Raw genomic sequence first — 26,336 nt, forward strand, 5'->3', positions numbered from 1 at the left:
GATCATAACAGTTATGTGAGCAGAGTCCCTAATTTATGATATATTTAAAAAATTACCAACACAGTAACAGTTGCAAGTCAGTTGCAAGTTGTTGGGTGTTTATTCCTTTTTTTTTCCAAAAAATTTTTTTAAAATGTGGTTTCTTTCTTTTTTAGATATTTTATTTAGTTATTTTTAGAGAGAGAAGGAAAGGGGGGTGCGAGAGAGAGAGAGAAACATCGATGTGTGGTTGCTTCTTGTGTATCCCCCACTGGGGACCTGGCCTGCAACCCAGGCATGTGCCCTGACTGGGAATTGAACCAGCGACTCTTTGATTCGAAGGCTGGCGCTCAGTTCACTGAGTCACACCAGTTAGGGCTTTAGTGTTTATTCCTGGGACTATAGCAGTGAACTTTGGAGATATGGCCTTTGTCTGCTTTGAGCTCCCTGTGCAATGGGAATTATGGATCAGTAAAGAGTTAAATAAATACACAAGGTGTAAACTGCTGTAAATAAAGAAAGGTCACGTAAATCAACTGTATGAATTAGGGACACACCCTTGGGGGGAGCACAGCTAATCTGAACCTTCACTGCTGATTGAGAGTTGAGCCAGTGAAAGGAGTTAGATGAAGGAAAAGTAAGAGAGAATGGCATGTGTAAAGGGTAGTCTATTTGAATAATTAAAGAAATTGTTATCATTTCTCTAAGGGGACAGCTAGCACAAGTAGGAAGACCAGAGAGACAAGCAACTTCAGAACATATAAAAAATAGAGACATAGTCCTAAGAGCCCTTAGGAAGTTATTGAAGGGATTTAAAGAGGGGAGCAACAGGATCAGATTTGCATTTGAATAATTAATTTTCCAATTAAAGTTGACATATATTAGTTTCAGGTGTACAACATAGTGATTAGACATTTACATATCTTTCAAAGTGCTCACTGTGATTAATCTAGTACTTGTCCAACACCACAGTTATTACATTATTATTGATTGTATTCCATATGTTATACTATACATAGTAGTCTCCCTGAGACTATTTTTATAACTGGCAATTTATACTTAAAAAAATATTTTTAAAATTTACTTTTAGAGAGAGGGGAGGAGAGGGAGAAAGAGAGGAAGAGAAACATCAACATGTGAAAGAAACATCAACATGTGAAAGAAACATCAACCAGTTGCATCTTGCACACTCCTAGTGGGGGAATCACCCCACAACCCAAGCATGTGCCCTGACTGGGAATCAAACTTGCAACCTTTTGGTGTGCAGGGTGATGCACAACGCACTGAGCCACACCAGTCAGGGCGGCAGTTTATACTTTGTAATTCCTATAACCATCCCTCCCACCCCCATCCCCAGACCCCTTTCCATCTGGCGACAATCTGTTTGTTCTCTGTATTTGTGAATTAGTTTCTATTTTGTTTGTTTTATAGATTCCATATATAAGTGAAATCATGTGGTATTTGTCTTTCTCTGTCTGACATATTTTCCTTAGTATAATACACTCTAGGTTTATCCATGTTGTTACAAATGGTACGACTTTATTCATTTTTATGGCTGAGTAATATTCCACTGTCTACATGTACCAGATCTTCTTTATTCATTTGTCTCTTTATGGACACTTAGTTTGCTTCACTGCAGTGAGCATAGGAGTGCACATATCTTTTTTTCTTGTATCTCGTAGCTTCTTCCATAAATGTCTCCTATTTTTTAATAGTACATGGCTGAATACTTTCTGGACAGCTCTTGTATAGATTCAAATGGTATAATATCAATTGGCTTTATTGAACAAAAACTGACAGCTGTCTCACTCTACTCCCCTCCCAATCATTATGAAATACCATTACTATTGTCATCTCAAGTATGTTTTTAAAACAAAAATTTATATGTATTCTAGTTTCTTGCTTTCAAATTTGCATAAAACAAATCTTAGAGGACCCATTTTTTTTCTGTTTTTAAAATTTACTATACTCCGGGGCTATTATCTCTGTTTTAGTCATTTTATTACTTGCACCACTGTATAATGGCATATGGATATATCTTATTTTTTTAAACCAAGTCATAATGATTAATTTCAGCTTTTTCCATTTTTAGTTATTACTAAGAAAAACTATAGCGAACATTTCTACTGATGTCATTTGTATAATTATTTACATAGATTTGTGGAAGTAAACAAGAATACAAAATGAGAACAGACTATTTACTCAGAGCTTACTACAAAGTATTTTTGTGTGCGGCAGTGTCTCAGTATCAGGCAGGGGGTAAGTTTTAGACTGACAAAAGGGAAAGGCTTCAGGTATCCCTGACTAGAAGTAGTTGGAAGAGATGAGCTTACTAGAAGATGAGCATATTTATTTTTCTCTGGTTTGTCCCAGGTCACTCAGATTGAAATTCTGTTGTTCAATTTTGAGGTTAAGTTATGTATATGTATTTAATATATTATATATTACTAGAAATTCTAATAATTTGCCATTTTTCTTATATCCTTCTAGCACAGGATATTGCCAGAATGTAAAGTCTTTGCCTATCTGTTAGTTAAAAATGAAGGCACGAATAAAAATTTATGAATGTTTATTTTTGTTTTATACTTCTAGAATTATTTATTAGAATAATCATAAGTTTATGACAAAGTTACCATATATAGTTTTCTTCATGGCTCAAGTGGTTCATACTTATGTACCACAAAGAATGATTTTATGTGTATGAAATTTCGAGTAATTTTTATATTCACTGGGAAAAATCATAGTGAACTGAAAGTTTAAACTGTAAGTAAGTAATAACGAATTTTAGGCTCATACTAACTTCAGCATAAAATATTCTTCTAATACAGTATTTGAAGAGTTTTAGATTCTTGGTCTTTCTTGGATATTATAGATGTGACTTAGTTTATAAAGAAAAACTGTGGATCTCTTATATATGCTTTTTAAATGTGTACTGTGTATTTCAGTGGTTAACTTAATAAAACTGGTAATCGTTGGACAACAGTGTGGTGATTGCTGGGGGGGAAGAGTGGTATAAGGGGACTAAAGGGTAATGGGAAAAATGTAATAAAGATAAAAAACTGGTAATTATATCTTTATAAAACTGGTAAGCAACTATATTTCTTTACAAAGTTTCAAGTTCGTATCCTTTAGAATATTTAATTTTATAATTGTCTTCTGTACATTACTTTTATTATTTTATATGTTTATACATTTTTGTTGAATATATTTTATACTTTATGTAATTACTATTAACTGCTCAGAATGACATCTTTAAAAATGTGTTTAGGTCTGCATGAATTTGATACCTTGAAGGATCCTGAAGTGAATGAATTCCGAATAAAAATGCGCAAATTCAGTGAGGAAAAGATTCAGTCACTTGTGGGATTGTCTTGGATAGACTGGCTAAAGCAGACATATCCACCAGAGCATGAACCATCCAACCTTGAAAACTTAGAAGATAAACTTTATGGAGGAAAGCTCATTGTGGCTGTTCATTTTGAAAATTGCCAGGTAATGTAATATTACTTTAATAAATATTTTGTAATAGCCCTGGCTGGTGTGGCTCAGTTGGTTGGAGCATTGTCCTATAGACCAAGAAGTCACAGGTTTGATTTCCGTTCAGGGCATATACCCTGATTGCAGGTTCAGTACCCAGTCGGGGCTCATATGAAAAGGCAACCAGTTCATGTTTCTCTCTCTCTTTCTCCCTCTCTCTCCTTCTTCTCACCTCTCCCTTCCCCCCCTCCCCACTCCCTCTTGTTCTCTTTCTAAAGGCTATGAAAAACTATCCTTGGGGAGGAAAAATAAATATTTTGTAATCTGTGACTTTTGCCTGAATGCAGCTCCAGTTTCAGAGGAGGCTCTTGCTCACCTGGGAAACATGATTACAAAGCACATTTTAACATTTAATATGGAAATATATTTAGGATTATGGTAATAATCTGAAAGTGATACATCCTTTGCTCATATATCATTTTTCGATGTAGTGGTGTGTTAATCTAGATTGGGTCAGCAAACTGCTGTTTTTGAATGGTTCTTATATATATATTTTTAAATATATTTTATTGATTATGCCATTACAGTTCTATTCCCCCCTTCATTCCCCTCCATCCTGCACACCCCCTCCCCCATCATCCCCCCTTTACTTTATGACCATGTGTCTCAAGTTCTTTAGATTCTATATTTCCCCTACTATTCTTGCCCTGCCCCTATCTATTTTCTGCCTACTGTCTATGCTACTTATTTTCTGTACCTTCTCCCCCCTTCTCCTCCTCCCACTCCCCTGTTGCTAACCCTCCATGTGATCTCCACTTCTATGGTTCTGCTCTTGATCTAGCTGTCCTCTTAGTTTCCTTTGGTTTTAGGTGTGGTTGTTAATAACTGTGAGTTTGCTGTCATTTTACTATACATGTTTTTATCTTCTTTTTCTTAGATAAGTCCCTTTAACATTTCATATAATAAAGGCTTGATGATGATGAACTCCTTGAACTTGACCTTATCTGAGAAGCACTTTATCTGCCCTTCCATTCTAAATGAAAGCTTTGCTGGATAGAGCAATCTTGGATGTAGGTCCTTGCCTTTCATGACTTGGAATACTTCTTTCCAGCCCCTTCTTGCCTATAAGGTCTCTTTTGAGAAATCCGCTGACAGTCTGATGGGAACTACTTTATAGGTGACAGTCCCCTTATCTCTTGCTGCTTCTAGGATTCTCTCCTTCATTTTAATCTTGGCTAATGTAATGATGATGTGCCTTGGTGTGTTCCTTCTTGGGTCCAACTTCTTTGGGACTCTCTGAGCTTCCTGGACTTCCTGGAAGTCTTTTGCCTTTACCAGATTGGGGAAGTTCTCCTTTATTATTTTTTCAAATAACTTTTCCATTTGTTGCTCTTCCTCTTCCCCTTCTGGTATCCCTGTAATTCAGATGTTGGAACATTTAAAGATGTCCTGGAGGTTCCTAAGCCTCTCCTCATTTTTTTGAATTTTTGTTTCTTCATATTTTTCTGTTTGGTCATTATTTTCTTCCTTCTGGTCCACTCCTTTGATTTGAGTCCCAGTTTCCTTTCCATTACTATTGGTTTCCTGTGCATTTCCCTTCATTTCAATTAGTTTAGCCTTCATATGTTCCTCTAATTTGTGACTAAAATCGACCAGTTCTGTGAGCATCCTAATCACCAGTGCTTTGAACTGTGCATCTGATAGGTTGGCTGTTTCTTGGTTGCTTAGATTTATTGGCTCTGGGGCTTTGACTTCTTGAGCCATAATGTTTTGGTCTGTTGACGCCTGTTACTGTATGAGGGGCAGAGCCCTAGGTGTTCTCCAGGGCGGGGCCACCCAGGTTGCTATGTTGTGATGCTGTATGTGGTGGCAGGGTCATAGAGGGGCAATGGCGGTCCCCTCTGCTGCTTCCTGCCTTTGGGGCCTTTGTGGTCCGTCCCACTGCTTGCTCCTTTGATTGGTTTATCTGCGCAGGAATGTGTGACCAGAGTCAGCCTGCTGCCTTGAGCCCTCACTGGGTCTGCCCATTGCAACCCCACCCCTGGGATCTGCCAAACACCGCCCCTGTGCCTGGGTTGGTTGGCTGCTTTTTCCTGCCCCACTCCGCTCCACCAGCCACTGACTCCACCCCTCTTACTGGTCTGACTGAATGGTTCGTTGTCGGACTTCCATACAGTTTAATTTTCTGTGTTTTGGTTGTGTTTTTGTTACTAAAACTTTGTTGTCTTTAAACTTGGTTGTGCGAGGAGGCACAGTGTTTCAACACCCTATGCCTCCATCTTGGCCAGAAGTCCTCCCAAACAGGTTTTCAAATTTACATTCCTACCAGTAGTATTTAGAGTTTGGTTTTCACACATCTTTTTTTTTTTTTAAGATTTTATTCATTTATCTTTAGTTGGGAAGGGAAGGAGAGAGGACGAGAAATATCAATGTATGGTTGCCTCTCATGTGTCCCCTGCTGGGAAATGGCCTGGCCTGCAACCCAGGCATGTGCCCTGACTGGGAATCGAACCACGATCCCTTAGTTCGCAGGCCTGCACTCAGTCCCCTGAGCTACACCATCCAGGGCATGTTTTCACATATGCTTTGCTAATACTTGTTATTATCAGTCTTTTAAACCTTCTTAAATTTGCCATTTTCTTTTTTATTGAATATTAAATCTTCATTTTACTTAAGATGCTTTATTCCTTAGGGTTCTCTTTGATTCTGCTTCATATGTACTTGATCTTTATTCATTTTCAAGGTGCTTTTAATTTTTGAAAAACATTAACCATACTTGCTTTATTTTCTGATTATTAATTTTAGTACCTGCAGTTTTTCAAGCCCAGTTCTGTTTTCTAGGCTTTCTGTAGATTCTTACTATCTGCTAATGAGATTGTCCTTTAGTTTTATATTTTTGAAGACTTTATCTATGAAATAGAGAGAAGGTAGGGATCATAGAATAATTATATTAAGGAGCCTGTGCTTAATCATTCATACCTGCACTATTGAATACGGTAGTAAATAGCAACATGTGTAATTTAGTAGTCACATATTGAGCCAGTTGTGTCCAGTGGTTATTGTATTGGACACCACAGAATAGAATATTTTTATTGTTAAAGAGAGTTCTGTTGTGTACCACTGCTTGAGACAGTTACGAGCATTTGTATTATGTTAAAAAAGACTATCAAATCTCCTTGCTGCTCTTCTTTTTAAGATTATTTTCTAAGCTGGGTGGAGGTAGATAGTACAAGAGATTGATCAAATAGGAAGCTATATTGCTCTTTAGGACAGATGTAAAGAGTCATTGAAGTAGAAGAGCATGGTAATGAAGGTGGAGAGAAGGCGATCACTCTATGTTTGGGGAAGTGAGATGGAGAAGGAAAGGAAAGTGATAAGACTTCTCAAGTCACTTTGCATATCTTTTAGTTCTTGTACTTTGATGAGTATGGTACCAACTGATATAGAAAGTACAGGAGGAAAGGGTAAAAATGCTGAAGAAAGTAGATTGGAAGACCCAGTAGGTTTGAGATACTTTGTGAAAAAGAGAGGTGACATAAATTAATTTGGTGGGAAATATTGCAAAAATCAACTTCAGGTCAATATAGATAATTTTCTAGTAGTTGTCCAGGGTAGCAGTTGGCTGCCTTGGGAGATAATGAGCTTTCTTATATCTTTGATAGATGATCATATGGTGGGGAATTATTTTGCTAGATCATGGGAGGATTGAGGTATTATCAAATAATCTTTAATATCTATACTTCTGAGTTTTATGCACATATTTAATAATCTATCACAACTATATCTTTACTTTTCACTAATTAAACTTTGTTTCTTTTTACATGTTTATAAAATCAAATTGTTAATTTATGGTTAAACTGGTATAAAATAAAGATCTCTTAATAGCAACAACATATAATTCTTTTTAAATACATACTAAGTTTGAAAAAGTACAGGATTTTTTGAAACTTTTTATCATAATATCATTTTTTAAAATATTTTTTTATTTATTTTAAAGAAGGGAAGGGAGGGAAGAAGAAAGGGAGAGAAATATCAATGTGCAAGAGATTTGGATCTGTTGCCTCTTACACCCCTAGCTGGGGACCTGGCCCACAACCCAGGCATGTGCCCTGAGTGGGAGTTGAACCAATGACCTTTGGGTTCACAGGCCGACACTCAGTCCACTGAGCCACATCAACCAGCCAGGGCTTTTCCAGTAACTCTTTAAAAGAAGGATATTCACTGGTAAATGTCTGTGATAAACTACCTGATGATAAATTTAGTTAAATATCAGTAAACTTTAGTTAAATATTTATCTGACCTGTAGAAATGGTGGCATTCTGTGTAATGTAAGATGAATTAAAAATTATCATCCATCTTAACATATTTGACATAGGCACAGTATATTTAGAAAATAGAAAAATTTCTGACATTAAATGGAAAGTGTATGCTTATATATTAAATATTATGTATAGGTGTTTATAATATAGTAATAAGTACAAATGTAAAGAATAGTTTTGTTTTGTTTTTAGCAAAAATGTAAAATTATCCCTTTTTTCTATCACCCTCTTTAGGATGTGTTTAGCTTTCAAGTATCTCCTGATATGAATCCTGTTAAAATAAATGAATTGGCAATCCAGAAACGTTTGACTATTCATGGGAAAGAAGATGAAGTTAGCCCCTATGACTATGTGTTACAAATTAGTGGGAGATTAGAATATGTGTTTGGTGATCACCCACTAATCCACTTCCAGGTATGTGTATTAATTATGAATTTACTAGAGAATTGTATGTGTATTTAACAATTTGACAATTGAAATTTCTGATTTAAAAATGTGTTACTATAAAGATTTTATTTATTTTTAGAGAGAGCAGGAGAGAGAGAGAAAAACAGGGAAACATTGATGCGTGAGAGATACATTGATTAGTTGCCTCTCATATGGCCCCAACTGGGGAACTGGTACACAACCCAGGCATGTGCCCTGACTGGGAATCAAACTGGTAACCTTTCAGTTCACAGGCGGCTACTCAATCCACTGAGCCGCACCAGCCAGGGCAAAAAATGTGTTACTCTAATAGAACATTCAGAACCTACAGAAAAGTATATACAATTAAATAGCCATAATCCTACCTACCGGTGAAATAACCATTGTTAACATTTTGGCATGTTTTTGTCATTTTACTTGAAGTTATACATATTTTTGGCATAATGGTTATGTATATGTTTATGTATGTATCTATAATGTTTTCATTCTGCTTTTTAAATTGTTTCAGTGTCATAATTGTCTATAGCATTATGAATTCTTAATATAGTTTGTTATAGCTGCCTATTATTTCATTGTATAAACAGTGATTTAGATATGAAATATTTGGAGGGAAGTAAAACATAAAACATTTTGATTAAATGGCCCCTAATTGAATTGTATAAAACTTATTTGTGATTATCAGTTAACTAGTAAAGTAATACTATAAATTTTCATTGTGTATTAGAAAATTTCAATTTAAGTCTGATATTTATATATATAATATCTTCCCCTTCAGCAGTTCCCCCCTCTTTTTTTACGTCCATATTTGGTAAGAATTTTGAAGGTATTAGGTTTACTATCCTCAAAAGTCTTTCCTTCACTTTGAGGTATTTACTGCCATTTAGTCATGAATTCTCTGATTATATACTTTATGGAAAGCACTGAAGTGCTCAGATTGTTTTTGGAGTAGAGTTTAAATAGCATAGGTGCAGGTTTTCTCTCCCTGTCTTTTTCCCTTCTCTTCTCTCTAAAAATAAATAAATAAAATCTTTAAATAAGATAATGTGCAGTGCAACAGCCCTTTCTCCAACATAATAAGGTGTGCTATTTAAAGGACAGGATCCCGACTGTGCTTCAAGGAATTTGAAGATATTTTCACTGAAATTACATTGGAGAGTAAAAAAATGGTTATTACATATGAAACAGGGATGTCAAACTCATTTTCACCGGGGGCCACATCAGCCTCACAGTTGCCTTCAAAGGGCCGAATGTAATTTCAACACCTTAACAGGTAAGGAGTAGTTACATTTATACAGTCCTAAAATTATTTTGGCCCTTTGAAGGCAATTGTGAGGCTAATGTGGTCCCTGGTAAAAATGAGTTTGACACCCCTGAGATATAAAGCATAATAAGCTGAGTCAGATAAATAATAAGACTTTAGAATACTATGTGATTACTTTTATTTGTGTTTTGTTTGGGAATACAGTCATGCCAGATATTAAGTGCTATTTGAGAATAGGAGCTGTGATTTTTTTTAAATCAGGTAATAGGGAATTTAATACTTTTGTTTTAAGATTCTGGGTGTGGTCCTCAATTCTTGAACTTTAGTAGGTAGAAAGTCTAACAGCAGTTATAACTTCTGTGTACAGCTTTGGTAGTTGTAGCATTCTGATAATAAGTCCTTGAACTCTAGCTCATAAGAGGAAGAAGATAGATGTAAAGTGCTTGGTGGGAGCATAGAAGTACTGACTTATTCCTTCATGTTTTGTCATCTTTTAAGTAGTTGCCTGCCCCTTTAACTTAAAATTTATTCTTGATGAGAGGAAGTTATTGTTTTGTCAGAAGTGAGTTTGTTATTATAAAAAAATAAAGTTATGCATATATTTTTGTACAAGGTCATGGGAGAGAAAATATGTAACGTAGGCAAAGGAATAGGAAGGAAATGGAATGAAATCTCTTTCATGTTGAAAAGTTTTGAATGAATACATTTATCATAATATCATGTAATTTTACTTATAGGCCATCCTGGAAATTTTTTTAATTTAGAAAATGTAGTTTTAGTAGTTTTAAGTTGAATATAATATGTTGAATTTCACTTTATATCTAAGATAGTGTTTCTTTTGAGTAATACATTGGATTTTATTCAGTTTGTTAGGAATTTTTGTTAATATGAATAACCACCCATTTTTTAAATAAACCTCTGGAGAGTCATCCTGGTTTCATGGAAATAAACAGAGCATCATGCTGGGATGGTTTCTAGGTTTTCTTGGGGAAACAGTAATGGCTTAGAGCCCTGTGCTGAAATGGTACCAGGGCTACCTCAGAAATTCATGGGAAGATGTGAGTTGGCCACTTGATGACTTAAGAAATGGCTTTGTGGGTACAATTACATGTTCCCTTTTCCTAACTGAGTGAAAGCTTACACTGTGATGTCAGTCGATGACATTCAAGTCCTGCCCCTAGAAATATATGCCTATTGGCCAAACCGTCAGGTATTGAGTGCAGAAAACAAAAGACAAAACATTTAGACTGAAGCATGTCTTTCTTCAAGGTTTAAAAAATAATCAGAAAAAAAAGTTAGGCAGGTGGATTTAAGTCCAGGTTTTAAAGATACTAGATTTATAACTTAACCATTCTGATTTTTGTTCTTGAATCTATTAAATGGGGGATAATTGCTCTTACACAGGTTTTGTGAAGATTAGTTATAACATGTAAGAATTGTCTAACTCAGTTCTTATGTACTTAGGTTTACAGTAGCTTTTTTTATGTTGAGATTTTAAATTCTAATATTCTTGAAGCCAGGTTGTTTGAAGTATACTTTTATAGGGCATTTTGATACAGTGTTGTTCAGCTTATTTTTATTCTTCTGTGGACTTAAGTATTTGCTTGAATATCCTTACCTTGTTATCTTGCCACTGTTAGTATATCCGGAACTGTGTAATGAACAGGAGCTTGCCCCATTTTATGCTTGTGGAATGCTGCAAGATCAAAAAGATGTATGAACAGGAAATGATTGCCATAGAGGCTGCCATAAATCGAAATTCATCTAACTTTCCTCTTCCTTTACCACCAAAGAAAACACGAATTATTTCTGTAAGTTTCATGTGTTAATTTTTGGAAATCCCAAAAGGCCTGTGATTTTGTTAAATTATATACTTAAGTCTCACACATTTGTATTTGCTCACTTCTCCTTCTGGGAAAACCAGTGCACATTTGCCAAATATCCATCACCATTTATAATTATTTTCTAGTTACTATTATTTTTCTTTTCTCAAGCTATATATAAATGTAAATATGCCATTTATATTTTTGTTGTTCTTTTGGTGCCATAGAAAAATGCCATTAAATTACATTTTTTTTGAGATTAGAGCTAGACATAAGACTTAAGTGAGTAATTTGAGACATTGTGATAAGAAAAGTTAGATATGCAAAAATAGTTGATTTACTAGTGTATTTCATTTTTTTATCAGCTTAGCTGTGATAAAGTTGTGATGTTAATTTGCCTGTCTTATTGAGTACTTTTATACTTTAAGGGTATCAAAGGTAGCAAAGGGTATCAAAGTTTTTTTTTTTCAGAATCTGATACATTTGTAAAAGCCAAATATTAAGTTTATGTTCGTGGGAACAGTTAACATATTTTCACAGGGACAATAACTAAGGGGGGTGGAAATGGGAGGAAGGTGGGGAGTACGGGGTGGGGTGGGCTGGGACGGGAGAAATAGACCAAAAAACTGTACTTGAAAAATAATTAAATAAAAAAATTAAATAAAATTTAAAAACCCCTATTTTAAATAGTTATCTAGTCTTAACAAATTGTATGTTTAAATACTTCTTGATGGTTAAGATGTTATCTGTAATGCTGCCTGTGTTTTACCTAGTGATTATGAAACTTAATATATCTGACTTTCAGTTGTTAGTTCAAAAATCTATTTTCATTATTTTACCAGTGGACATCAGAACTGATGAAATGATTTGTTAGCATAAAATATTTATGTCTTTCATTAAAATACTTCATATTTATTTCATTTTTTTACAGCATGTTTGGGAAAATAACAGCCCTTTCCAAATTATCTTGGTAAAGGGAAATAAACTTAACACAGAAGAAACTGTAAAAGTGAGTACTTGTTAAGGTTTGAATTTGTCATCTGCTCCATTAATTAAATAACTCATTGATATGCTCAATGAATGTTACACTGCAAATTAAATTTTACTGATAATGGTCAATTATACGAGATAGAATATAGTATTTTATTACAAGACAGTTAAGAATTTTTGCTTTAAAGTTTTTAAATAGTTGGAGATATAATGGATAGATTGACATTTTCCAGATATACGAGGGGGAACCTCTCCCCTGCCCCCAAACGGAATTATCTTCTGGAGGGAATTATCTTCTTCTAATACAGGCTTCTTGTGCTAGGTTGAGTTAGAATTCTAAGAACCCATCTGTATCAGTGTAGCAGCTGATGTTGTTGTGAGAGGCTTCATTTGGCTTCAGTGAAGTTTTTTTTGAAGACACTTTCAATGTGTAGCCCATTTCATGACTGGTGATTTTTGAGTACATCTGCCCACACTGCACGTTGAGTGTTGAACAGTCAAAAACTGTTTTGAGCAGTGGACAAAATGTCTTGGTAGGTGTATTGTGTGAAATGGAGAGTACTTGGAAGGTGACTGAAGTTTAAACATGTAAAAATAAATACGCAAATTTTTATAAATAAATTCTGGGTTTGGGGGGTCCCCCTACTATATTTATATAAAAGAAATAGCTTTAGAGCAGCATTTTAGCAAGTGGAATTTAAGTTGAAGCTGTAGGTCACATGTTTGTATGCAAGCTTCCTTTTCTTTCTCAGCCTTGCTTAGAGCTGCACCCAGCTCTTGTTTTTTTTCTTTTAAACTTGCTGAACACAGAAAATATAATACCATTTCTTAGAAGAAAATAGATGACTACATTATAGACCACAAGTTGTTAACACATGGGGTTTATTGCACAACTCCATACAATTAAGTGAAGACTTAAGGCATTTTTGTCTCGCAGTATAAAGCATGCATTTACCCCTGTTTTCCTTGGCAGGAAATTAAGTGAATAGTTTTGTGATCCAAGAAAGAGATTGAGTTAGTTTGAGATGTTCTCTAGCATGACAATATATTCAGGAGTACCTTGCCAAAAATTACCAATAGCTTGTTTTTGTAAATGGACATTAAAGATTCTCTGGGTAGCTGTAATTAAAATACGGGCTTTTTGCTCTTATATTCTTAGCTAGATTTGAACTTTTGATGAGTGTGCTTATGCCAATTAGCTATTTTCTATTTTAGTGGTAATTTTATTTTTTCCTTTAATTTAAATTTTGTATTATATTTTTCAATTACAAAACTATAACATTGTTGCAGCAGGTAAAAAAAAGTCTGAATAAGATTTTTAAAAAAGATACTAGTCTCATTTACCTGTCTCTTTATCTTCATATGGGATTTAAGGTTAACCAGTGTTGTGAATGTCCCCCGTATTTATGCAAATATATAAGCATAGAGTTTCAGTATTGAATGAGTTTTGGTTGTGTTTATTTTATTGATTGGTTGTTTTGTTTAAAAAGATGATATATACATTACTCTTGATTTATTTACTTTATAAAACATCTTGGACAGTCACACATAGTCACTAGAATTCCTTGGATATCCCTAAAGGTAGAAATTACATAGAGGTGAGTCTGTCCTAAAGTCATGTGAAGTATTATATATATACATGTTTTTTTCTATGATTTGTATGTATAGATGTGTAATTTATATTGTAAAAATGGGAATTTCTACTTGTTCTTTCCATTTGTACATTACTATATTTGTCTTCCGTAGGCAATTTATATTATTTAGTTCTTTTGTAGTTATAAAGATCAATCAATTTAGAAGATTTTCTAGTCTTTTATTATTATTTAATTTCTTCCTGAAGAAGACCAAAGAAGCCTTCACTACCTGCTTTATTTTTTTGAGTATTACATTTTATTTTTTTGTCAGAGATGTTTTATTTCCATAGGTTTTTCCAAGTTCCATCAGATATTTGAAGCTGGATTGATTTTGTTGTTTGTGGTCATGTTTTTAGGAATAATGAATGGACTTTTTTCTTTTTTAAGATTTTATTTATTTTTAGAGGGGGGAAGGGAAGGAGAAAAGGAGGGAGAGACACATTGATTGGTTGTCTTTTGCACACCCCTATTGGAGACCGGCCCCCAACCCAAGCATGTGTCCTGACTCTGTCTATATGCTTTCTCTTATTCTGTCTTGGCTGTTAAAAATACTGATATTGTTATTATCTCATAGTTTAGATACTTTGAGTATAACATAAAGCTAGATACAGAGATTCCCTAAAAGTGCTGTTATATAAATCTTTTTTAAAATTATTCTTACCATATTTTTTACAAACTAAAAGTACAAGTCCTTAGACTTTTAGTCTAATTTGGGGGAACACAGGGAAATATCATTTAAAGCAGTTTAGAGATGTGGACATAAAGGTTGCTTAAGGCTAAGGCTACTCAATCTTGAAACTCATTAACAGAAGGGAGAAAAACTTAAATGGTTGTTTTAAAAAAATTAAACCAAAAGTATTTTCATTTTTATCCATACTTTTATTAAATTGAATGAGTTTTGGATTGATTGTAGAATTTGGTGTTATGTCTGTGTATAGGATCTTGAGTTTAGATCACCGAGCTATTATGTGGTACTCCCTAGAATATTAATTTTTAAATATTTAAAAATAATATAAAATAAAATTCAAGGTTACCAACATTCTTGCTAACCTACTTACTATAAACTACTTTTATTTATATTTCCTTCACAAGATGAAGATGTGAATGTGCTTTTAATGAGTGTATATAGTATTTTGTTATTTATTGTTTTAAGGTTACATTGCAAATAATTTTCCCCTTCTTTGCAAGGCATCATGATGTATTGAAAAGTAAGAGACACAGAGTGCCTTAGTAGATGTTGGTGCCATTCTCATCATGGCAGAAAAGATAGGTAGTTATGGTAAGTTAGATTCTGAGGGAGAATTTTTGTTGAGTTTGATATGGAAAAGACTTGCATAGGTTTATAACCTGCTAGGGGCTGGGGAAGTAGATTCCCCCCTCCTCCCCACCCCTCCAATACAGAGGAGCAAAGGAGTAAGGTCTAAGTACTTTGGAAGTTGGAGCATGGTGGAATAGCTCCTTCCTATGAAGTTGAAGAGAATCAGGTGTGTGTTTAGATAAAAATTCTCCCGGTAGCCTGAGAGTTTACTGCAGATATTTTTAGTAATCCTTTGTAACCCTATTACTTTAATCATTACTGTGTTATACACAATAGTTTGTACTTGGAGTAAATAATTTTCTTCTATTTAAAAAATTTTTAAGGAAGATTTTAAACATTCATAAAAGTTGGGAGAATAGTATAATCAACTTCCATGAACCAGTTTCAGTAGTTATTTTGATAGCTTTTTAACAATATTTCTTTGTGGCCCTGGCTGGTGTAGCTCAGTGAATTGAGTGCGGGCCTGCGAACCAGACAATCGCAGTTCGATTCCCAGTCAGGGCACATGCCTGGTTGCAGGCTGGTTTCCTGCAGGCCAGTTCCCAGCAGGGGATGCACAAAAGGCAACCGTACATTGATGTTTCTCTCTCTCTCTCCTTCCCCCCTTCCCCTCTAAAGATAAATAAATAAAAAATATTTAAAAAATGTTTAGTGTTCTTTAAAAAAAAAACAACAATATTTCTTTGTAATTGGCTTTTTATTTTTAAAAATATTTAACCATTTACTCCATTTATGTTTATTTTGCAGAGATTAGATTAATGCACAATATTTATTAAAATAAGCCATTCTTTCCCTTTTACCTTATGAAGTATGTAGTCTACTAGTCTGTAGTTTTATTTATGCTAATATAACATTGTTTTATTTTAATAGGTTTTAAACTAATAATTGTAATTTATTATAAATATAATAATTTAAAAATTGATGCTATTGTCAATATTCAAAAATTTGAATCAGTATTTAAAATGTTTTAATCTCTATCTATAAAGTAGATATTATTATTTTCTCAGAATTAGAGTAGTAACTCTTTGAAGAAGTCAGACTTTTTATTGATAGGCTTTTGTTTAAATTTTAAAAAGACAAACCTAAAGAATTCCACATAGGAATCATTTATTCAGTAAATATTTGAGTAACACTGTGTGCTAATGTCACATCTGAATAATTGATATAAAACATTTGACTTTAATGTTTAATGTATTTCATTGAGTCAGTGTCTGCTTTTAGTTCTACTTCTACCACTCACACACCTTTAAATTGGAGATAATTAGATTATGTCTTTAAAAACCACTATATAAATGAATGAATAATATTTTGGGGGACATTTTACGTATCTCTGGCATCATTCTGGACTTGAGTCTTTGGAAAAATACAAAGAGACAATGATGTGTAGGATCATCATAAATATGAATAGAATATCTTTAATAGGATAATCATAAATATGAATAGAATATCTTTAGTTGACTACTTTTAATGACTTATTCATGAATTATTCAGAAGTAGAAAGAGACTTTGGAGACATTCTATCCATCCCTTCCTTCTCAAGTATACAGAAGAGTAAGACAAGACCCCAAGTCAATGAAGTCAGTGAAAGCAAGCATATGATAATAGTTTTTATAGCTGTCATATTGGCTTCTTCAGACCTATTTATACTATTGAGGCCCCTGGCATTTTTTATCAGGTCTACTTAGTAAGTGAAAAATAGGTGAAACAGTTTAGTTAATAAAATACTGAATAATTACAGTCTCATGCTCTGCGGCCACAGTCTTTTCTGGAGTCCATGTGCTGCTTCTCCCAGTATATATTTATTCTCCAAAATTAAAGCTGTGTCAGTGGTTCGATACTCATTGGTTCCGTATTTATTTTTGTCTCCTTCCTTTCAGGTTCATGTCAGGGCTGGCCTTTTTCACGGTACTGAACTTCTGTGTAAAACCATTGTAAGCTCAGAGATATCAGGGAAAAATGATCACATTTGGAATGAACCACTGGAATTTGATATTAATACTTGTGACCTGCCACGAATGGCAAGATTATGTTTTGCTGTTTATGCAGTTTTGGATAAAGTGAAAACGAAGAAATCAACTAAAACCATTAATGCCTCTAAATATCAGACTATCAGGAAATCTGGGAAAGTGGTAATTATCTAATAACTTCTGAAAAACTAAAAATGGAGTAACTTAATGGAATGATATAATAGAATAATTTTAAGACCTTTTGACATAACGGAATAATCTAAGTGAAATTATATCATATAACTTTGGTACCTAAGAACTGATTTCACAAAGGCAATAAATCTCCCTTTTTATATTCTGCTCAGTCATTTCTTTTTTGGCAAATTTATTTTAGTAAATGTTATACTACAAGTGCTTTATTATAAATGTTGTACTGAAGGAGGTACATGTAAAAAAGAATGAAGGAGTTTAAAAAATTATTGGTCCACAGTCTCTTAACCGAAATTTCAGCTGCCTACATATGTTTCAGCTGCCATGTGTTTCAGCTGCCATGTATGTTTGAGAATGCAGAATTTTGTGCATTTTTGAAACATCATAGATCATACTTCACTTAGCATACCTTCTGGGTTGTGTGGCTCATTTGTAATCAAACATATCAGTAGCTAGAATTATATGAACATTCACATTAAATTCATTCTTAGCATATTTATGTATCTTTTTCAACAGCATTATCCTGTAGCATGGGTAAATACGATGGTTTTTGACTTTAAAGGACAGTTGAGATCTGGAGACATAATATTGCACAGCTGGTCTTCATTTCCTGGTAAGATTTACTTTCTAATTCTTAGTGTTAAAAAGAGTAACTTTTGCATTGTAGACTTGATAATGTTTCCTTATGTTTCCTTTCAATTTAGTAAAGAAACTATCATTTTATGTCTTTTTGTTTATTTTAAAACAAATTTCCATAGATTATTTTAATATATTCCAGTGATTTGTACCTGCATATATTATTATTTTAATGAATGTGTTCTCACTGTAAACATTTTATATTTATAGGTTTTTGAGAATTGCTCCTAGGGGATAATGTCTTTTATAACATTGTCTTTTCTTTATTATTCCTACTTGTACTAAATTTTTATACTGGTAGACAGAACATTCACTAATATGGGAAGACTAATACAAAAGGTTTAGCCTGAAATATGAGCTAAGAAGAGCACCTTTTACATGCCTGTATTTTTCAAATACAGTTTAACATACCCTTATTATAAGATGGATGGTTTTATCTCTATTTTACAGATAAGGAAAGTAAACCTTTGTCAGTCTTACATAATTTGTTCATATCTAGGGTTTGTACAGAAGACTGCTTAGCTCTTTCCATTACTCTGTACTTTTTCCCAGGTGTGGAACTTTTTAGTGTAGAACTATTATACTAGTGAGTATTTTTCTGTCTTCATAGATATTTAGTAAAATTTTGAACTAACTTGCATTTTAAAATTATTTTGTGGGTGACAGACTTATGAAAATGTTCATGTATTAGTTACTATGTGAGAAATTGTTTATGAATACACACATAATTCTTTTGGACATAAATTACAATTATTTACAAACATTTGTACAACTTATGCATATGCATATTGTTACTCCTATCCTTTCCTGCATATACCTCCAATAATTTTCACTAATCACATTACTCTCCAAATATAGGGGAGCAGTGATATACACATTTCTTAAGAGGAACCAGAGTTTCACATTTAGAATAAAATTAAGCATTTCAGCAATATGCTTATTTATAAATCTTAATTTAGACTCACACATGTTCTCTTGAATCATCAAGCAACTTGACTGGTATTTGTAGCAAAATTTTTGGTGGTATTAACTTGGCATACCATGAGCTTAGCTTTATCTCTGACAAAATATAAGATGAAAAATAATAAATGAATACATTTGCACTGCATGTATCAGCTGTAGAATTGTCACATTTATCCCCTGTAGGAGCAAGCCAGAAATGAGCTACAAGTAATCTATTATCTAGAGTTCCTAGGTCACCAGTAATCATATTTATTGGTTGCTTTTGTGTCTTTCTAGAATTTTTTATGTATATACTAGGAAATATAAAATTAGATTTCTATTTTTCTCTCTATTCTTTAATAAAATAGCATATTCTGTGCAGTGTTCTGCTCTTTGCCCTTTTAATCTTTTCTAGAGAGAAAAGGTTAAAGAGCAGCACAAAGTGCTGCTGCTTCTTTTTAAAGCAGAGTTATCTTTTGATAGTTTAATAGTTCTGAGGAATAACCTTGCTTATGTATAGGTATATATTAAGATAAATTCCCAGAACTGGCTTCTTTGAGTCAAAGAATAAATACATTTTTGACGTTGATAATCATAAATTGCTGTCTTAGAGATAATATCAATGTGTGCTCTGCATTTGTAATATATTAGAGTACCTTTTTTGTGATCTTTTTTTTTTTTTTAAATCCTCACCTGGGGACATGTCCATCAATTTAGGGGGTGGGGCAGGAGGGAGAGAAATGAGTGTGGAGAGAAGCATCAATGCCAAAGAAACATTTGATAGGCTGCCTTCTGTATGTGCTCCATTCGGGGATTGAATCTGAAACTTCTAGGCATGTGCCCTCACTGGGAATCAAAGTCACAACCCTTTGCTACCTAGGACAATGCTCCAGCCAACTAATTGACCCAGCCAGGGGTTTGTGATCACTTTGAAGCATGGTTATCTCCATAAAGTGTGGGGCTGATAAGAATACTAAAATGCCCCCTGGCTGTTGTGGCTCAGTGGACTGAGTGTCACACTGCAAAGCAAAGGGTTGCTAGTTTGATTCCCAGTCAGGGCACATGCCTGGGTTGCAGGCCTGGTCCCCAGTAGGGGGTGCATGAGAGGCAATCACACATTGATGTTTCTCTCCTCTTTCTCTCTTCCCCCTCTCTCTAAAAACAAATAAATATTTTTAGAGAAGAATACTAAAATGCTACATTTGCCTTTAGATAGGTTGCATTTGGTGGGACAGTTAATTATAATGCTATTAGTTAGCAAATGTAGGATCATAATTTGTAGAGAAGGCAGCTTTAGAGGTGTATAAATTATGAGAATTGCTTCAAACCAGTTAAAATGGAATCTGAGATTGAGAGAGTGTTAAAAAAGATGAGCAAAAAATTAAGTAGCTGAAACTTGCAAGTTTTTAAAAGATTTTCTAGTTTTGGGAGATAATTCTGATTGTGCATACTATCTTTTCATTGGACCTAGACATACTGTTTCAGGAAATACCGAGAAAATAACTTAAAAATCAATATAAGAAAAGAAGAATTAATTTTAGATGGAGAGCACTTTAGGTTGTAGTGCTTTGTTCTCTCATCTTGAGTTTCATCTTTCTACCACAGTTTACTTATCTGTGAAATCAAAAAGTTACATGAACTCCAGTGTTTTATGACAACACTGAAATTCTAAGGTTCCCATGCACGGTTTTGTGAATGGACTACATTTAGAGTGGTAGAGAAGAGGAAGGACTGCCTTGAAAGCAGCAGGTGGTGAGGTTAAAGGAGTACCACTGGAATGGAGTATTATAAAAACTACCAGAAAAGGTGTTTAACTGTATCAGAAGTTTGAGATAATTGAGGAGTATTACATTTGTCCAAGAATGTCATTGATGACTTTGAAAATCATCAGTTTGAGTACTGTTCTGACCATAGAAATCAGATTACATGTGATTAAGAAATCTGTAGTGTTGAAATAATGAATCCTATGGGTCACCTGATTTTCATGGAGGGGGAGCAGTTTGAAGTAAGTTTTTTTTCCTAATTGATAATACTTACCAAATTGAAGAAAGGGGTGAGGTAGCTATTAATTTTTGTTAATTTTCTAATTTAAAAAACTGTATGTAAACTCAGATTCAAATTTTGTGCTAAACATTAACAGAAAATTAGAGGCTTACTGTTAAAATTGTCAAACTTCCTTAGGTGACAACTTTTAAAATAATTTTTATGGTTGAAATCCCTTCAAGTTTTATTTTGTTTTAGTTGCAAATGTATTTTTGAAGAATTAAAATTGTTTGCATGTTTTAGATGAACTTGAAGAAATGTTGAATCCAATGGGAACTGTTCAAACAAATCCATATACTGAAAATGCAACAGCCTTGCATATCAAATTCCCAGAGAATAAAAAACAACCTTATTATTACCCTCCCTTTGACAAGGTAAGATAATTTTTTAAAGGACTGTATTATACATGGAATAATTGAATTATTAGTTTCTGGCTCTGTGTGTTTACGGTGAAGCTCTGTATGTCTAATTCTATTCCTATTTCAAAACATCACATAAATTGACAGCTTTATTGACAGGTTCAGTGCAAAGACCACTGAGCTGGGAGCCAGCTCTATTTAGTTCTGGCTTCGTCACTGATCAAGTGAGATATGTTATCTTTGGAGTTCAGATTCCTCATTTATAAAATAAGGAAATCATTAATTGTTCTCAGAGATTTTTTCAAATTAAAAGGTCTGTAAATGTGTTTATATGTAAATTCTGAACATGTGAAATGTACAGTGAAATATGCCAGTATATTGGTTCTGAGATTAAAGACATAATCACTGCTGCATTAGACTTAGTGTTAAAAGAAAACATGGTTTATGTTGAATATTACAGTTAGTAGGACTTTCTAAAGTACTATTATTTGAATTTATAGTAAGGACTTCCATTTCTAAATGTATTCCCTTAGTATAAAGCTGCATGTCTTGGGGAGATAAGGAAAATATCTTGTGGGGGCTTACAATAGGGCTATGATAATTTACATGCTGAGAGAGCTTAGCTGTCATGTTTTATCTTCAGGTTTGGCATTTTTGTTTCAGGTATAATTGATGCTGATTTTTATGATGCAATCTTTGAGCAGATTCTCAAATAATAATGTTTCTTTTATTTCCTTAATCCATTTGAGAACCAGTTACCTTTAAACAATGATGTTACACTAAATAGCATTTAAATTAATCCACATGTAAATTTGATTGTGTTTTAATGTTCAACACTACCAGACCTGTAGAGAGTAGATTTTTAAAATAGTATGGAAATTAAATTTATGTAACTTAATGTTTTTTTTAACTTGCATTTTAGTTGAATTTTTATCTACCTAAAAAGTAGCTTTTATTTCAAATTCCTATAAAACATTTTTCTGACCAGTAATGTTTTGTGGTTATTGCAGTGGAAACCCCAAATATATCAAGAGCCCCATACCTTAGTGTACATTGAGTAAAGAAAGGTACATTTTGACTCATCCATTACATTCATGCATGGCTTTATTGCTTGGAATAGGAATAGTGGTCCTATCTGTGCCTTTTTTTGTGTGTTCAATTATGTTTTGTTCGACAATCAGTTATACTTATTTTGGAATTAGATAAGGTGCTTTTTGAAGTATTTTTACAAATATAATATCTTGTGCAAATATGAATGTTTTTAATCTGATATTTCAAGGGAAATCTAGTTTTTAAAGAATATTTTATTTCAGCATTGCTTAAGTTATCTTTAACCAATCACTGAACTTTCCTTTGCCTTTGAAGATCAACTTGGGGTGAAGATTTTAGTCTTTAAATGTCTAACTATGTTTACATTTACTGGGTTTCCTTTAATAGTACAGTTTTTATATGATCACTGTAAACACCAAATCAAATAATAATGATATACAAAGAGAAAGTTTTCCACATTTAAAAAAAATGGGATTTTCTTGATGTAATTACTTGCATACATTTTGCTTTTCAAATCAGTTATATTTTTATTGCTTAGTTTTTTTAACTGTAATCTCCTTTGATGATTATAGCAACTTTATGAAATGGGATGGGAACTATCATTATGTTTTACACATGAGGATACAGACAAACTATTAGTTTAAGATTACCTAACTCAGATACAGATGTTCAGATTCTTTACCACTCATCTTCTTCCTGGATCCTTATGGTCACATTTGTTCAAGACTTAGTAGAGGCCTTTGGAACTTAATGGTTTGAAAAATATTTTTAGACTATCTTTTTGACATTACTTTACATTTTTGATATCTGTTAATTCAAAAAGAACATGACATCACAAAACTTTGTAGTAATTCTAATGTACCTCTTTATTTTCTTAATCAGAAGATATTTACCTATATTATTTTTCCCATATGTATATGCAATCCACTATTTATCTTATCTATAGACTGTCCTAGTGCGTCCTAGGAATATTAGTCCCTTTATAGTAGTGCTGTTGATTGATTCCCAGTTGTTGAGAGTTTGAAGATTCTGAGTCACTGCATATTACCATTTTGCATTTAAAATTCATGTTTATATTATAAAGCATAGAAATGCCAGACTACATGTAGTCTAAGTGTCATTTATATTTAAAATTTTATAAATACAGGAGCCAAAATTGATTTTTTAAAAATCTTTTTAAACAGATTATCGAAAAGGCAGCTGAGATTGCAAGCAGCGATAGTGCTAATGTATCAGTAAGTATCAAGGTTTTACAATGGCCCCTTCTTATAAAGTTGTGCTTATTATTAGCTATCTTCATCTCACTTACAGCATTGAACTTATGGAAGACCAGATTCATATGCAAGAATAGTCCGTGAGTGTGGGTGAATGTGTACATACTAATGCTTTGTTAAATGACAGCTGTCTGTAAATGGTCTGTGTTCAGTGGTAAGCCCTTTTCTGATATAAACACAAATTCAGCATCTAGTTTGTAAGGGATGTTAGGACATCTCATAGATTAACAATGCGGTCTTTGTGAATGTAATTCAATTGAAGAAGGAGGCTGTAATTTTTATTTTTCTCTGTCACATAACAGAGCAGATATAATCATCCCAGGTTTCTTCTATCTTGGTGTGGTGCCATGTTTTACTTGTAGTATTTATCTCATAGTTTAATATTGGTGTTTGAGCTTTCTATAGCAAGAACAGGAAAAGCGAGACTAGAGGACACACTCATTCTTTTTGAGGATATCAGTGACATGCCTCATGTCTGCTTACATTTCATTAGACAGAACTTAGTCACATGACCATCCTTAACTACAGGTGAGGCAGGGAAATGTAGTCTTTAACTGGGCAGTCATGTGTTTGGCTGAAAGTAAGAGATTGTGGCTACTAAGGGAAGAAGAGGAGAATGCATATTGAGGGAAAAACAGCAGTCTCTGCCACACACAGTAGTTCCACTTTTTCTGCCCAAACACTACATAACATATCACTTTGTTTACTTAGCTAATAATATGTGTATGAAATATTTCTACCATCTATATTTTTTAATTTAAAAAACTTTTTTAGTTCAACACTTTGCTGAGTGCTAATCTGATATTTTCTTTTCATGTCATCAGTTTACAACTTTTAAGTGTAAAGCCATTTTCAGTACAGCCATTCTGTATAGATTGGTAATTATATAGAGGCCAATAGGCAAAGTGGAGATAATGTATATGTCTTTGTCATTTGCAGTAAATCAAACCAATATTTAATGCTGGCTACTTGGAGAAATATCTGGCACAGGCTGTCTTCGGCTTTGACATTAGAGTTCCCAAAAATTCCTATTGGTCGCCCTGACCAGTGTGGCTTGGTTGGGCATTTTCCTGCAGAGCAAAAGATTTCTGGTTTGATTCCTGGTTAGGGCACATGCCTGGGCTGCAGGTTTGGTCCCCAGCTGAGGCATGTACAAAAGGCAGCCAGTCAGTGTTTCTCTCTCACGTTGATGTTTCTCTCCCTCTCTTTCTCTTCCCCTCTCCAAAAATAAAATGAAATCTTAAAAAATTTTTCTGTAGCTTTGTAGTGTAGGTTATCTGCTACTATAAATACTTCAGGACTAGTTCTCTGTAATGAAGCAAAAGAAGTTTATTACCACTACACACTTACCAGTCAGACAGTTCTTAAAAGACATACTTATAGTTTAAGAGATAACAGTGATATATGATACCTTCATTCTAATGCCTATTTGTAGTTACCCTTTATTAGTTTTAATATTGCTGGAATATTCTTGCCCAGGTTTGATATACCCTTCTTTTTTTATTTTTTAAACTTATTTATTTATTTATAGACAAAGGGGGAGGGTGGGAGAAAAAGAGGCAGAGAAATATCAGTGTGTGGTTGCCTCTCACACCCGCGCCCCTCCCTCCCCCCACTAGGAACCTGGCCTGCAATCCAGCTATGTGCCCTGACTGGGAATTGAGCCTGTGACCCTTTGGTTCATAGGCTGGCACTCAATCCACTGAGCCACATCAACCTTGTTTTTTAAATTGGGTATAAAATACAGTTAATAAATTGCGAAACCAAAACTGGAGGCTTTTTTCTGTAACTCCCAGAAGCTTTCCTCCCTAAAGATAACTGTGTAGTTTAGCTTGCAGCTGCCAAGCATAAATGCTATGTTTGCATTTATGTACTTAATATGTAAATTTCAATACCCTCTTTATAAAAATAAATGAGCCTTCTATTATATAATCTCTCCCTTTTTTATTTAATGCATTTTGTGGGTCTTTTCATGTCTGTATGTTAAGGCTTCTTAACATTCCACCACATTAATTATTAGTGTCCATTACATTCCCCTAGTGATGGATGTTTTGCTTACTTCCAATTATTCTACACTAGAACAGTGCTGCAGTTAATATTTTGAACATGCTTCATTATGCTTATGTATATTTTATAGGATGGATTCCTAGAAATGATTAGATCAAAAGGTATGTGCTGTTTCTGTAAGAATTCTGCCAAACTGCTTACCATAAAGATGGAAAATTTACAACCCCATTTACACTATAGGATTTCTACTTTTTGTATTTCCTTTTTCAAATTAAAATTTATTTTTCTTTTTTAAAGATTTATTTATTTTTAAAAAATATATCTTATTGATTATGCTATTATAGTTGTCCCAGTTTTACCCCCTTTGCCCACCTCTACCCTGTATTCCCATTCCCTCTAGCAATTCTCTCCCATTAGTTCATGTCTATGGGTCATGCATATAAGTTCTTTGTCTACTCCATTATCTATACTGTTCTTAATGTCTCCCTATTTTGTACCTACCAATTTGTATTTCTTAATCCCTGCACCTTTTCCCCTATTATCCCCCTTCTCCCTCCCAATTGATAACTCTCCAAATGATCTCCATATTTCTGATTGTTTCTGGTTTTTTTTGCTTAGTTTGTTTTTTAGATTTAATTGTTG

At 33.8% G+C, this 26,336-nt stretch overlaps 1 protein-coding gene across 4 annotated transcripts in view; it reads left to right on the plus strand.

Moving 5' to 3' along the window:
* The window catches only part of PIK3CB (phosphatidylinositol-4,5-bisphosphate 3-kinase catalytic subunit beta), a 188,577-nt gene that overhangs the window by 105,375 nt on the left and 56,866 nt on the right, over positions 1-26,336 (plus strand). For all 4 annotated transcript variants that reach the window (XM_053669198.1, XM_053669199.1, XM_037139412.2 and 1 more), the window contains exons 5-12: positions 3,248-3,471; positions 8,010-8,189; positions 11,103-11,273; positions 12,217-12,294; positions 17,105-17,356; positions 17,900-17,996; positions 21,248-21,378; positions 23,598-23,648. In XM_053669198.1, the coding sequence (XP_053525173.1) occupies positions 3,248-3,471; positions 8,010-8,189; positions 11,103-11,273; positions 12,217-12,294; positions 17,105-17,356; positions 17,900-17,996; positions 21,248-21,378; positions 23,598-23,648 (1,184 nt within the window). The remainder of the gene's footprint in view (positions 1-3,247; positions 3,472-8,009; positions 8,190-11,102; positions 11,274-12,216; positions 12,295-17,104; positions 17,357-17,899; positions 17,997-21,247; positions 21,379-23,597; positions 23,649-26,336) is intronic.

Source organism: Artibeus jamaicensis, unplaced genomic scaffold, assembly GCF_021234435.1.
Source record: "Artibeus jamaicensis isolate MK-2021 breed Jamaican fruit bat unplaced genomic scaffold, CSHL_Jam_final contig_519, whole genome shotgun sequence".
Taxonomy (NCBI): domain Eukaryota; kingdom Metazoa; phylum Chordata; class Mammalia; order Chiroptera; family Phyllostomidae; genus Artibeus; species Artibeus jamaicensis.